The sequence below is a fragment of the Pezoporus occidentalis genome, unplaced genomic scaffold (assembly GCF_034315485.1).
Source record: "Pezoporus occidentalis ecotype Australia unplaced genomic scaffold, CSIRO_AGI_Poc_V1 ctg2, whole genome shotgun sequence".
In the NCBI taxonomy this organism is placed as follows: domain Eukaryota; kingdom Metazoa; phylum Chordata; class Aves; order Psittaciformes; family Psittacidae; genus Pezoporus; species Pezoporus occidentalis.
The window spans coordinates 15437367-15452800 of record NW_026913855.1 but is presented as its reverse complement, the minus strand read 5'-3'; the positions used below and the strand labels follow the sequence as shown (position 1 = coordinate 15452800).

The 15434-nt window shown below is 37.2% G+C and overlaps 1 protein-coding gene across 1 annotated transcript in view; it reads right to left on the bottom strand.

Moving 5' to 3' along the window:
* The window catches only part of DTNBP1 (dystrobrevin binding protein 1), a 76041-nt gene that overhangs the window by 51149 nt on the left and 9458 nt on the right, over positions 1-15434 (bottom strand). Inside the window, exons 5-6 of the mRNA XM_062617976.1 lie at positions 11763-11895; positions 4002-4134 (exon numbers count right to left, since the gene is read on the bottom strand). Of these exons, the coding sequence (XP_062473960.1) occupies positions 4002-4134; positions 11763-11895 (266 nt within the window). The remainder of the gene's footprint in view (positions 1-4001; positions 4135-11762; positions 11896-15434) is intronic.

Sequence of the window (15434 nt, the reverse complement as noted above, 5' to 3'; positions counted from 1 at the left end):
ACCAGTCTGAATTGTCTAAAGAAATTTTTCATGTTTACTTTTTGAGTGCTTATGTTGCTCAGGCCTAACATGAGCCGTTGTAGTTAAATACAACAATCCTTACTGTCCCTTATGTTCCCAAATAAATTAGGAGAGGTAAAACCAACAGAAGCCCATACAGAAGAAATAAACGTAACAGTGGCAACTGATTAAGACATCTTCTCATATACACATCTAATCTCCACATTACACTTGCTATAAATTACACCCTTAAGAATGAGAAAGTGAAAACCAAACACAAAGTGGAAAATCAAACATTCTCCTCCTCCAGAAGCATAAAACCACCATCATGGCATGACAATGCCTCTAACAAGAATTACAACAATCTGTCAAACTCTTCATCTACTGCACTAATTACCAAAGCATGGAGTTACGCATTATTGACAACAAGTAAACCTTTAAAATACAAAAATTGGGAATGAACATTCAAGAATGTATTTCCTCTTCAGGTAAAGATGGCTTTAAAACTCAACAGAAAGGAAAAAACAAATTAGTCCCACTAAGGTTTGCAATATTACTAAACATTCATCTGTGAAAGCATACCCTAGCATCAGGATTTTAGATTTCTTCATTTATTTTCCTTCTATGTCTGTCCTCAAGGAAGACAAGTACTGAAAAACAGAAAGGATGCTCAAAATGTCTTTAGGATGTCTCATGACATGCTAAAACCCTGAAAAATTCAGACAGGTATGTTTAAAGTCAAATGATACATAGTAAAATATATTCACCCATTTCCAGTGACAAGGACTCTCTGGTATCTCCAATGTATTCCTTCGAAATGCTGCAGTTGGGCAGCAACATTTAACTGACAAAACAACCAGGAGTTCCTATTTTTCAAAGATCGGTGATCCATCTGAGTGGATATAAATGGTATGGCTTCATAGGAATTACTACTTCGAGACAGAAATGTTTTACCTTATGCCATAAGCCTGCAATTTGGTGCACATAAAAATTGGCACAAAAGTGAGCTTCTGACAGTGGGTCCTCAAGGAAATTCACTTGGGAATGCAAGAACTGCCACAGAAGACTAGAGGGACACAAGGAGGTGTTTGTTTTTTTTTCCAATCAGATACAGTACATCCAAAGGGAGGGAAAGAAGAATTGTGCTTGACTGAGAAAAGGACAGGAAACAGAACAGCATGGTTTAATATATTAATAACGTACATACAAACAATTGCTGCAAGACTGAAGAAAGCAAGGGTGGCATCTAGACTTCATATATCAATACTGCTACCCTGATCAATTGATTTAAAACAAAAAAGAGAATATTAAAAATCCAGATATAAGCACACAGGGAAAAAAAAATAAAAAAATCAATATGCCTAAACATCAGGCTTTAAAATATATTGTGGAAAACACCTTGGATTGATGAATGACAAACATAACACAGTGACAAAAGGGAAAAAATTGATCTGTTTGAACTGAAATAAAACTGCTCTATTTAACAAGGAGACCTATTTCTGAAAATCAGTTCCCATAGTTACCATAAACTGCATTTCAAAGGTTTAACACTGACCCAAAGCACTTTCTTCTAAATCTTTCATATAGGAAGACTTCTGAAAAGACTTTAAATACACGAGCTTCTACCCTAAGCTATACAGTGACTTTATAATATTTTTTTTTTTAAATAAATAGATACTTTTTGTTACACACTTAAAATAACCACAGTTTCTAGAGTTTGTGTTCCTCTCAATTTTCATCCCTATATAGTTAAAACACAGGAAATACTTTGGTTTGGTTTGTTCAACAAAACCATTCACTCCCTAAAAATAATTCTTGTCTTAAAGAAAGAGCATAAACTCTTGAACCCTCACTTGATTCTTTCAGTAGCTTGTATCACAGTAAGAACCCCAAACACTAAAGCGAAGAACACAGGATACGAGTTTCAAACGCAAACAATAAATAACACTCGCATTAACTGGCTCTTGGCTCTCCAAGTATCTACACTGCCAAGTATCCTTCTAGTAATGAGCTAGGAGTTCTTACCTAAATGCATACTGGTGGCAATGATCAACTAGAAATTACTTCCATTTTTCCTGTTTTGTCTAGATCTGACCAAATGTAATCAGCTTATAATTACGTTAAGTAGTTTGCTTAGCCTTCTATTTATAAAACTGATTAGAAGCTGCTAAGCTGAGTAGGCAACAGTTTAACACTTTATTTTGATGTAGAAAGCAGAAGGTAGGGAAGGAGGAGGGGGAGTGAGCATGGCAGAGAGAACAAACCTCAGAAAATTTCAGAAAGATTACGGTATTTTCAGGGGTATGAATGTGTTGCTTTATGCACGCTTTAAATTTGTGTGTTATTTGGTTAAATAGCATATATTTAGAATTTTGAAATTATTATTATTATATAATTAATTAGATAGGTCTTAACAAGTGAATATTCAGCCATACTGACTACTATTAACTCTTGCTGGGGAGAGAAAATGATGGTGCCCCAGCTTGAGAAAACAAAAATCCAGGCTGAGGGAAAATGACAAGACCACGGACAAGGCTCAGGCTTGAGGTTAAGGTAACTGAACAGAATATGAAAAACTAAAGGACATGACATGAGAATTTGCTAGATGTGAAAGATCACATAGTAATATGCTGACAAAAGCTACAGATAGCACCACGAGGGATGGTTGGTTTTCACAGATGATTAAAGGAGCGTTAGGTAAGAAATAGCCAAACTTCACAGAAAATTCAAGGGGGACCCCAAAGGTACTGGGGACCTTCCTAGAGGCAGGACTTGCAACACCAGAAGCACTTTGGTAACTGAATCTGTAACAACACAGAAGGCCAAGATTTCCTAGATAATGGTATCAGAAGTACCAAAACCAACCAGGACCGATAGGGTTATTAGAGGAGGATTGGTTATTTGGGTGGAGACTGAGACTTAAAAAAAATAAATAAAAAAAAAAATAAAAAGGAAGAAAAAAGCTACAAGGATAGCAAAAGGAAGGCCAAGAAAGAAGAAAATGGACAAACTATGCAAAATGTAATCAGTGCTGTCTGGTGCAGACCTGTCCTTGATCACCATACTGTAATTAGGACCATAAATCAAACCAGTTCTGACTATACCACATATGTCAAACTTGCTTCAGCAATCAAAAGAAGCAAGGTGGTCAGTGTGCTTTCCCTTGCTAACAGGAGGTCACCTAGCTGGACAGATCAAGTAACCTGGTTATCCCCAGGTCAGTGCTGCCTCCCGGTCTACCAGCATCCACATCTACCCACAACTCTAACACAGGCTGTCAGAGGCTGTCTTTGACAAATTGTTTCGATTTAACTCCTCATTTATACAATGGTCTTAATAGTAATTTTCTTATCTCCTTCACTAAGGATCTTTTTGGGACTGTCAGTAACAAAACCAAGAAAGTCAACTGTTTAACTTACTTAAACTCTTAATATTCATCGCTTGCTACTTTATCTTTTAGGTAAATACAAAGCTCAAGAGTTGGAAGCTCTGACTTTTCACACATACTGATACAAGTTGAACTTTTATTTCAAGTACTAATGCCCCGGTATTGCAAGTAAGAGAATGGCAGGAGATTAATGCCTTTCATGTAGAGTGAAGGGTACTTAAAAAATAGAACTGAGGAGAAGATTGATGAAAATACAGTTCCTAATTTTACAGGTAAATGAAAAAAAAAATTCCAAAAAACACAGCGAGGGATTAAAAAAAACAATTTATCAGTGCTTACTAACAATAGCCCTTACTCCAATTGTTTGGGGTGAATAATAAGAATGACTTCATCTTAACAACATGTACTGATGATTTTCCAAATACACACACTCTTTGCTCATCACCAAGAGTTAGACTGACATAGAAAGAATCTATAACAAATTTGCAACTTCCCCTCAAAGATTACCGTTTCTTTAAATGATTAAAATAAAAGGGATTATATTATACATGCTGAAAAATAATTGCAAAAGGCTTGTATTTTATTTTATAGTTATAGCAATTGTTTTATTTACCTTTTTGTTTTCTTGTAGTTTTCCAGCTGTAATGTCTGCATACATTTGTATCTTTCCAACTCGCACTGTTCACATAGGTCCTCAAGACACACTAGATGATTCTCCATTTCCTCAAAGTTTGCCTCTAGCTGGGCTATAAGAAATATTTATATGAATATTAAATTGTATCAACAGATGGACAACTCACCTGAACAGAAACAGGAATTCATAAGGGAACATAATTAACATGGTAATAATTACATATATATAAATGGCTCAGAAAGATAAATCTCATTCCATACTGCATAGTAAAAGAGTGACAGCAGAGTCATGTTAAGGGAGATCTATCTTGAGATTCCCTTTGTAGTAAGATAGTAGTAAGTGATGTAGTAAAATTACTGTATTTGACCCAGCATCTTAGTTTCACAAGCTTGTGGTATATACTTCAGGAAAAGAAGCATCCAAAACTCAACTTAATTTTGCTTCTTGGGCACACTGCCTTTTAGCCCCCAGTGCCTGGTACCACTCTGAGGAATAAAGCTGTGCTGACCAAACCAGTACTGATCTTAAATTATTCAAATGAAGCAAAAGTCAAGCATACTGGGAGAAATTTAACTTTTACATGACCCCATAATAATATAAAAGAATACAGACTTTGAAAGTTTACTCTGAAGACAAACCCTTTACTCATAGGCAGATTTCTGGATTTAGTTATTTTACATACTTATGAACTTTAAAACATGCAAAACCTCTTAATGTCCTCTTCAACTGTAATTGTTCAGCATCTCAATTTAAAAGAGATCATGCCTGTGAAAAGCCCTGAGAAATCTGATCTTATCTCATAGCTCACCCCATTTTGAGTAGAAATTTGGACAAACAACTCCTGAGGTCCCTTCTGATCTGAATTATCCCACGTGAATCTTGTATCAAAGGATCACTCTCCCTGCAGGTGATTAATGTTGAACTCCATGTCCCTCCTCAGGATCTTGAAGTGGAAAAACTATTTACCCAGACTCTAATCAGCCAGTCACTCTGGGAAGGAGCTGAGTACAGAACTATTATTCACCCTTTTGCCAGGACTTTTCCTATATCAGAGGGAAGATAAATTGCAGAGGGAAGGATAAATCACATTTTTACAAACAAAATAGCAACCAAAGAATAGAAAGGAGCTTGCAGTTCAGAGACAGATACACCAATCTGTTATGGGTGTACTTGCTTGTTGGTGCAAAGAACTACATAGATGATGGAATGAAATAGCAGAAAATCTAAAGTAACTCTGAGTTTTCTCAAATGGCTGTTTCATCTTTGCAATCTTCATAAAGCAAGGCAATAACTATTAAGTTCAAGGTGGAAAAAAATTACAGTTAAGGTGTTTTGGACTGTCAAAAGAAGGAAAGAGCAAGCTGAAGGCATCAGTCAAATCTTCAATTCTGGATTGGCCATTCAACTCGAAGCCTATCTTGGAGTATAAAAAAAAATTCAATTTTCTTAGCCATTACTCAATAAGAAATTGCCATCCCAGTGGTCCCCCGAGAAAAGCAAAAGTTAAAACATCATGATCAAATTTCCTAGCATACATATTTATATGTTCAGCTCCAACTACTTAGTAAGAGGTTTTTTTAATCCCTAACAAGTAAGGTAGTGCTTCACAGCAGTCAAAAAAACAGAAGTTGCAATTTAATGCGGAAATAAGTTTGAGGAAAAAAAAAAAAAAAAGAGTTGTCTTCAGTTCTACAGACAGTGATGTGGAACGTAAATTGTTTATCACATACTGAACCTTCACAAAATCCAGATGTACTCAAAGGCAATATGGCTACAATTATGACTGGTGGTCCCTTTTTGCTTAAAAAAAAAAAAAAGAAAAAAATCACTTTTCTGAGTGCACGAAATTCCAAATGTCTGTATTATGCTAACTTGCATTTCAGAAAGATTGCTCACTTATTAATTTGCAAAATTCACAAACACAGCAGGGCTCAAGATAATATTCTAAGGTACCTATCAATCACTGATTTTTCCACTTAAAGACCCCACCACCTGCTTTGCTGTACTTGCTGTTGAAATAATATTAAACGGCAACAACAAAGAACATGAAAATAAAGAGGATGAAGAAAAGTGAATTCTGGAGGGCAACTCGTTCCTAGTACCAGCATTTGAGCAGCCTCTAGTGGGAACTGCAGAAAACACTGTGCTCCTGAAGAAGAATGAACACTTCTCTCCAGAAGACAACAGGCCTGCTTTACTGCAACACCGGTTTCAGAATCTTTTCTTTTCTGAAGTGAAAGAAAACTTAGTCGCTTTTTCACAAAAAAAAGTTGAAACTCGCTCCATAGTAATTGCATCAGCTACAGTTGTGAATTAATGTCTGTCCTACCAAATGAGAAGGTATTCACTGTGCATTGAAATAAAGCTCCAAACGAAGCTACACATATAATCAGTTTTAAACTTTAGCCGCAGTTCTTTCATCAACTCTTATCTATACTCACAGATAAATAAGCCCATACTTTTCAATAGGTATTTAGCAAAAATAAGAAGTCTATAAATCAATTTCCAGTTTACGGTTCACAGTGGCACCTACAATCAGTCTGCCCCAGAAATGTTATAAAGAATATCTGCAAGAGTACTACTTGTTTTCCAGCTCATCAAGAAATCCCACAACCAAGTGGTCTGGCAACAATCACCATCTCATGCTGAAACAGCATTGCTATGAAAGAGAAAAAAACTCCTCCTTTTAATTTTTTTAAAGATGCTGAAAAAAAAAACCAAAACCCAAAAAACAACCCAAACTAACGTACATTTATATTGAGAATTTTCATAGCAGTAATATGCCGCACTTGAAAGAAATTCTTTATTAGATAGATGAAAAAAAACCCACCCTTGGTCTTCAGGTCACGTAATTCGAATAATACTCATTTGTCCTGTATTTCTTACACTATCACAGATATGACAACAATTTCACAAAGTTTATATTTTTTAAGTATGTTATTTGATCAGATGACATTAGACAGAATTATCTTCTATCACTTTACACTGTTTTTCTCAGTTTACAAACTACTCAGGTATTATTTATCTAGAACTCAACAACCACAAAAATAAATTTTGTACCTGAAAACTTTCTAAAGTTTAGCTAATTTAGATTTACAACATTTTTAACTGAAACTTATGTTACCTGTAGTTCTGCAATAGTACAAAAATTGTTATAAAGGCTACATCAGTGCTGTATATCAGAAAACAACAGTGTTTACTTTACATGTAGCTTTCCTGCACTGGACAACCACCAAAACAACAGAAACCACCAAGAAATATTAAAGACATTTTTTCCAAAGTTTCATTTTATGACTAAAAGGCAAAAAGGCAGAAAACAAATGATGGAAACAACATCAAAAAATTCTCTGTAAGTCAGACAGAGCTTGCTAAAAGCTTAAAATGAGCAGTGAAAGACACATACATATATATACACACACATGGGAAGAGATCAATTCAGTTGCAACACTTGAAAAAGTCTTTATGTAGTTACAGTCCTACTAGTGCCCAATTTTGTATTCAAGATACAGGTATTTCCAAGTTTACAACACCAAACAACACCTTTTATACATACATATACGTCTACCTTATAGAACAACCCTCTCCACTGAAGCATTCTGCTCCGGAGCCTATTAAAAACTCCCTGTTGAACATAGGTATTTTTACACTACATTATTCAAATTCTATGGTTTTACATACATCTCCCCAATATTTTCCCTGATTTTCTCAGTTAAAGATAAATCCCATCTTACCTCACACAATGAAATTCAAGAAAGCAAGAAAAGTAACAGAATTTTTTAAACAACTTGTCAACCAGTCAGAAAAACTGTTTTAATTAGTAATAGAATAAGATTTTCTTTAAACATTTTCCCATCATTAGTTACTTACAACACAGTTTTTACAGCTCTCCTAACTTTAAAAATAAGTTTAAAATAAAAAACAGTAAAACTAGAGTCTTCTAATGGAAACTTGTGTTCTAGAGCTCTGCATCACAAAACATTTCTTCAGCTCTTGACTTCAAGAGCTATCAACTGCTAGATGCTAACAAAACAGAAACTGTTATTTAAGTAACAAAACACAATTCAGAAGTCCAGGCTCAAATGCCAGGTCTGTGAAAAATCCTGATTAATATATTGCCTGGTCTTAAATTCACTTTTATTTGACCAGTATCTGCTAGCATCTAAATCCTGATGTAAGCCACAATTAAATAGATAATAGTAACTTAATGACTTCTCTTTCCAAAGACACTCATTTCTTCCCCAAAGAGACAAGTCTACGGGCTATTACTCATTGCACTTTTTCCTCCTAAAATTACTGCTTTATAGGTTGTCTACAAACAGATGAACAAAAATTAAATTTTATAATCTATAGAAGAAGTTCCTGGAAATACACTGCATTATCCAAACTGGAAAAATCTTCAGTATTTATAATAAATTACAAATAAGTATATTTCACTAAAGCACAAGTTCCTGCTGCGAAACAAGTACTCAAAATATAGGTATTAAGTTCTTAAAAGTAGTTCAAATGTTACAAAAATCAAAACCTTGTGTTTCTTGAAAAAGATACTGTGACCTTGTATTTCACAAGGTTTAGTACATTTTCCTTAATGTCTGAAGAAGCCATTAAGAAGTCTTAATCCCACTTCTTAAACAAACAGAACATGGCCATATGTTTTTCAATGCAAATTCTTAACTAATTGGATTGAATTTTGCAAAGCTAGAAAACGGCAACTTTCATATTTGACAATCTGAAAATTGTGCATGATCTTCTGTTCGAGATCTAACAAACTAGGATACCTCCCCTAAGCAGTGTGAAAAGCTTCTGTTTTCCCAATGGATTTTCACACCAATCTAACCCATACTTTGGAAAAAAATATTTATTAAGGACTAGGATCCAATAGTTTTTATCTCTGTGAATATATGTGCAGCCTTATTTTCCTCCTAGTCTCGCCAGTTCAAATATTTTTGAATACCCTACAGATAAAAACCGGCTTAAGTGACAATTCAAAGTCTGGCCTTTGAAAGGACAGTAACTGTTCTTTTCACTTTTATATGAGAGTACTTTTTTCTTCAAAGTTTTCTACAGCAGCTACAATACACTGCATAATACAATGAATTTATCAAATCAAGACACAGACTTTTCACTTGAAGTGAGGAATGACTGATAATCTGAGCACCTAGGACTTTATCAAAGTGCTGATGTTAATGTGTGTTGTAATACACAGCAAAAGCTGAAGAATCTATACATGACTTATACCAAATTTAAGCAGGTCATTAAAAAGGCTATTTTTCATCACCTGAGATTCCTTTAATCAAAATCAGCCAGGGTTCCTATATCTACTTTCAAAACAAAAGCATAAGTAGATTTAATAGACGCATATGTTTTTTCCTGTTAGGGTGGTGAGGCACTGGAATAGGTTGCCCAGGGAGGTTGTGAATGCTCCATCCCTGGCAGTGGTCAAGACCAGGCTGGACGAGCTCTTGGGTGAGATGGTTTAGTGTGAGGTGTCCCTGCCCATGGCAGGGGGGTTGGAACTAGATGACTTTAAGGTCCTTTCCAACCCTAACTATTCTATGATTCTATGATTCATATCATGTCATAACACAGACCTATTACTTTCCTGAAATGATGAAAATTAGTCAAATGAGATCTTAGAACACAACCCAGGACACAGGAGTTTATAATTCTATATTGACATTTTTTTGGTTGGTTGTTTATTGGTGTCCTGAGTTCAACTGTTGTGGTTTAAGCCCAGCCAGTAACTCAGAACCACACAGCTAAAAGCTCACTCCCTCTTTCTTCCTGCCCCCGCTCCCAGAGGGATGGGTAGGAGAATCAAAAGAATGTAACTGTCATGGGCTGAGATAAGAACAGTCCAGTAACTAAGGTATAACACAAAACCACTACTGCTACCACCAACAATAATGATAAGGGAAATAACAAGGGGAGAGAATACAACCACTCACCACCCGCCGACCGATACCCAGCCAGACCCGATCATCAGCAATCTGGCCTTCCAGGTAACTCCCCCCAGTTTATATACTGGGCATGATGTGCTATGATACGGTTTTTGGGTTGTTGGTTGTTTTGTTTTTTTTTACAAAATGTTTCACTTGTATTTAAAATTCACAGCCACAGAATTAGTCATCTCTTGGTAAAGAGAATTCAGTTTACACCTATAAGGCAGATAGTTTGGGGTTATTAAAACTATAAACAGTGAGTAGAATACCACAGCAAATTTCTGGTACATCACTTCCTGAAGTGTAGATGTTGACTTTGGTATAAATTACACCTTTCTACTCAAATAGACTATACTTATAAAAAAAAAAAAAAATCAATTCAAAACAATTCACAGTAGTAAGCAGGAACTAATAAAAACCTCTAGGTAAATTACTTGAAATCTGACACATAAGGTAAAGATGGTTCAAATCTCACAACTGTAGCAGTAGACTTAAAAATCCATTAGCTACCCTGAGCAGAATGGTTTTAAACCTGCTTGCACAGTACCAAAAATATTCTGGAGACACTGAGCCTTCAACAGTCAGGGTGAAATTAATTCTGGTTCATAAAGCTGTATCATTAGAAATGGGAAGGTAACCCCAATTCATCAGAATTTATATATGGCATTTGCAGTTATGAACTCTAAAGACAATTCCATTAGTTTTTTTATTATATTGTTTATCTTTGGTCTACCAGTGGACTGCATCACTTTGTGCATGATGATATTAAAACCAGTATTTAAATAAATCATTATTTGAATTGATATTTCCTTAGAAAATAATTGTGCTTTTCAAAAAGTCGACATTAAATGGTTACCGCATGACAAAGCCTTACTAAATAAGGTGGTATAAGAAAATTGTAATGAAAAATGAAATACACTCCACAGTTCAGAAAGAAACAGCAACATTATTAGCAGCCTACCAAAGAACAAAGTCAATTTGTGCATGTCCACTGATCACAGAAGAATGAGAAATTAACTTCTGAACACAGAAAAGAACTCTTCTTCACATCAAATGCCAGCACACAAATCTAGCCCACCTCACAAAAACAAGAGCTGCAATTACAGGGAAGAATTTCTGTATACTTCCTAGCTGGTGCAAGAATAGTGCACGCAGAGTCCCTGGGGAGCTTAGTTACTAAAATCCATACACAGATAGTTTTTCAAAACTTGAATTTGATGAAACCTGAATTTGATTTTTTTCCCTTTTCTATGGAGGCATCAAAAGGCCTGAGTGTTGACAGAAAGGCTTGCTATTTGTCAAACACAGCATCCCCGTTTCAAGGCTCAGTAACATTAGAGCTTTTCAGAGACTAAGACGTCAAAACATTTTTTCCTAATTTCATTTTCAACGGTGGATCAACTGTTTGGTATGTGAAGTTTCCGTTAGTCATCCACTAAAGCATCAATCTATTCATCTTTTCATGTTTTCAATTAAATCAATGGATTAACATTTGGTAAAGTTATAAAAATCAGAATCCATCTAACAAACATCAGATATTTGGTAACCTTAATATGTAGCATTGCTAGTTTCACAAATGAAAAAGCTGGGTATCACTTCAGAAAAGCGTAACCCTGTACACTGACTTACACTATGGAAGCTAGCTTTGGAAACAAGTACACTTCAACAGTAAGTTTCTGCCTTTAAAGTGTCCAAAGCCAGCTAGATTTCCTCCCTCCCTCCTCAAAAAATGAACAACAGCTGAACTTCACTCTAGTCCTCTGTAAAGACTTGAATGCTTGTAATGTCTATGAAATCTTACCTAGGCTTGCTGTGAGGCATTCCAGATCTGCTAAAAACCCAGGTATTTGTTGGAGCTGATCCTGTAGTTCCACCAGACTGTTTCTTTTCTTCTCCCAGTGTGCAGAAAGCATCACAACTTCACTATCCACCAGCTGAAACAAACAGGTTCTTTACTTTAGTTGCAATTTTATGTACCTATTTATGAGCATCTTGACTTATTTTTAGAATTAAAGCATCTGCAAGCATAAGGTCAGCATGGCAACCCTGTAGCACTGCCACTTGTGTTCTTCTCAAGTAAATATAACATGTTAAAGAAAGACCCTGTAGTATGAAATATTTATATCAAAACGCATTGATGAAAACAAGATCAGAAGTTATTTCTCATTATACTAATCAATACTGGATTTTATTAACAGTAACATGCATCTGGAATTTTGACAGCAGTGTTGCACTGATACACAACATTGCAGTGCTGCAACTTAAGGTTTATTTAGATAAATTAGTTTAGTTTAACATTGCTAATGATACCAATGTAATCTTAACAACAAAACTGAAAACTATGTACATTCCAAATACTCTAGAAAATGAAATAAAAATAGTAACTTTTGTGAACACACTTCTACATTAGTTCAATTTTTGCTGTTTGACTCTTCCTAGGTTTTAATATACAGTAGTATAATGAGGATACACTGCTTAAAAAAAATTCAATAGGTATCAGATTCTACGAAAACAGCAAGATCAAGAGATCTTATTTCACAAATGTTCCCCTTGATACTTGAAATGATTCAGTTATAGTTTCTCTGCTCTTAGTTCCATTACCCATTTTTCCTCTTGCACGCAACTGCAGCCTGTGGCTGTATCTGCATTCCGAATTCCATGGGTTTTGTAGAATTTAGTTGCTGAAACTGAAGAAATTGAGGAATGGGCAAAGTTCTCAAATATTTAGAATTGTACTCACATCAGACAGATTCTGTTAGAATTAACACAACTTCTCCCATTTCAAAATTCCTCCAGCTACCTATCACTGTAAAAAAGCCATCCTGGTTTACCAGACAAGGTTTGAAAACTTATTCCAAAGCCTAGTGAGTAATGAAACACCTCAGAAGACAAGCATCCTTATCTAAATAAAAACAAGTGTATTTTTGAAAATGAGATATGGGATTTATATCAGTTGAATAGTAAAGCAAACAAAACCCCCAAAACCACCATGAGACGGGGGCAAACACCAGAAAAACATTTCAGCCCACATACAACTGAATGCAGCTAAAATTACAATCATTTAAAAGCAGTATTTTTAGGACAATTTTGTAGATATAGTTAGCATCTATAGTTCAATATAGTAAGACCATACTCAGCAATTAAAGCTTGAAATTTTCACTTTCCTTTCCCTATTCAACATTTATAAGTAAGACAGCATGAGTAGTTTATCTGCTACTTGCTAATACTAGAAACAGGGCACCGGACAAGCGAATCTTAGGTCCTTTAGGACCTTTAGATATAGAACCGTCAATCTTGTGAGCTTACACAATTCTTATTTTAATGAACCCTGTATTTTCTACTTCTATTAAAAAAAAAAAAAGGAAACAAACACAAGCAATACACATTTCGTATTCTCTCAAAAGGAAACATCTAGAACATTTAGAATAGCAAGTAGAATTGCAACCCTGGACTTTAGCAGGGCAAACTTTGGCCTTTTCAAGCAATTGCTAGGGGAAATCCCATGGGCAAGGCTGTTTGAAGGTAAAGGGGCCCAAGATAGTTGGTTGGCATTCAAGGATTGCTTTTTCCGAGCTCAAGATCGGAGCATCCGGACATGTAGGAAGTCAAGGAAGAGGGCCAGGAGACCTGCGTGGCTAAATAGGGAATTGCTGGGTATGCTCAAGTGGAAGAGGAGAGTTTACAGGTCATGGAAGGAGGGGCTGGCCACTTGGGAGGAATATAAGGCTGCTGCTAGAGGATGTAGGAAGGCAGCTAGGAGGACTAAGGCCTCCTTAGAATTAAACCTGGCGAGAAGGGTCAAGGACAGCAAAAAGAGCTTTTTCAAATACATGGCAGACAAAACTAACACCAGAAGCAATGTAGGCCCACTGATGAACGGGATGGGTGCCCTGGTGACAGAAGATACAGAGATGGCAGAGTTACTGAATGCCTTCTTTGTCTCTGTCTACTCTGCTGCAGGCAGTCCTGAAGAGCCCTGTACCCCTGAGACCTTAGATGAAGTCAGGTCAACGGAGCGGTTTGCCTTAGTCGATGAAGAATGGGTTAGAGACCAGTTGAGCAATCTGGACATCCATAAATCCATATATCCAGATGGGATGCACCCGCAGGTGCTGAAGGAACTGGCAGAAGTCATTGCTAGACCACTCTCCATCATCTTCACCAAGTCTTGGGAAACGGGAGAGGTGCCTGAGGACTGGAGGAAAGCAAATGTCACTCCAGTCTTCAAAAAGGGCAAGAAGGAGGATCCGGGTAACTACAGACCGGTCAGCCTCACCTCCATCCCTGGGAAAGTGATGGAACACCTTATCCTTGGTGCCATCTTAAGGCATATCAAGGATAAGAGGGTTATGAGGGGCAGTCAACATGGCTTCACCAAGGGGAAATCATGTTTGACCAATCTCTTAGCCTTTTATGAGGAAATAACACGGTGGATGGATGATGGCAGAGAGGTGGATGTGGTCTACCTTGACTTCAGCAAAGCATTTGACACAGTCTCCCACAGCATCCTCACGGCTAAATTGAAGAAGTGTGGTCTGGATGATCAGGTAGTGAGGTGGACTGTGAACTGGCTGAAGGAGAGAAGCCAGAGAGTTGTAGTCTGTGGGGCGGAGTCTAGTTGGAGGCCTGTAACTAGTGGAGTGCCTCAAGGGTCAGTACTGGGACCAGTATTATTTAATATATTCATCAATGATTTAGATGAGGGAATTGAGTGTACTATCAGCAAGTTTGCTGATGACACTAAGCTGGGAGGAGTGGCTGACACGCCAGAAGGCTGTGCTGCCATCCAGTGAGACCTGGACAGGCTGAAGAGTTGGGCAGGGAATAAATTGATGAAATATAGCAAGGAAAAGTGTAGAGTCCTGCATCTGGGCAGGAACAAACCCAGGTTCCAGTATAGATTGGGAAACGACCTGTTAGAGAGCAGTGTAGGGGAGAGGGACCCGGGGGTCCTAGTGGACGACAGGATGACCATGAGCCAACACTGTGCCCTTGTGGCCAAGAAGGCCAATGGCATCCTGGGGTGTATTAGAAGGGCGGTGGTTAGTAGGTCGAGAGAGGTCCTCCTTCCCCTCTACTCTGCCCTGGTGAGACCCCATCTGGAATATTGTGTCCAGTTCTGGGCCCCTCAGTTCAAGAAGGACAGGGAGCTGCTGGAGAGAGTCCAGCGCAGGGCAACTAAGATGATTAAGGGAGTGGAGCATCTCCCTTATGAGGAAAAACTGAGGGAGCTGGGTCTCTATAGTTTGGAGAAGAGGAGCCTGAGGGGTGACCTTATTAGTGTATATAAATATATAAAGGGGGAGTGTCACGAGGATGGAGCCAGGCTCTACTCAGTGGCAAACAATGATAGGACAAGGGGTAATGGGTACAAACTGGAACACAAGAGGTTCCACTTAAACTTGAGAAGAAACTTCTTCTCAGTGAGGGTGACAGAACACTGGAACAGGCTGCCCAGGGAGGCTGTGGAGTC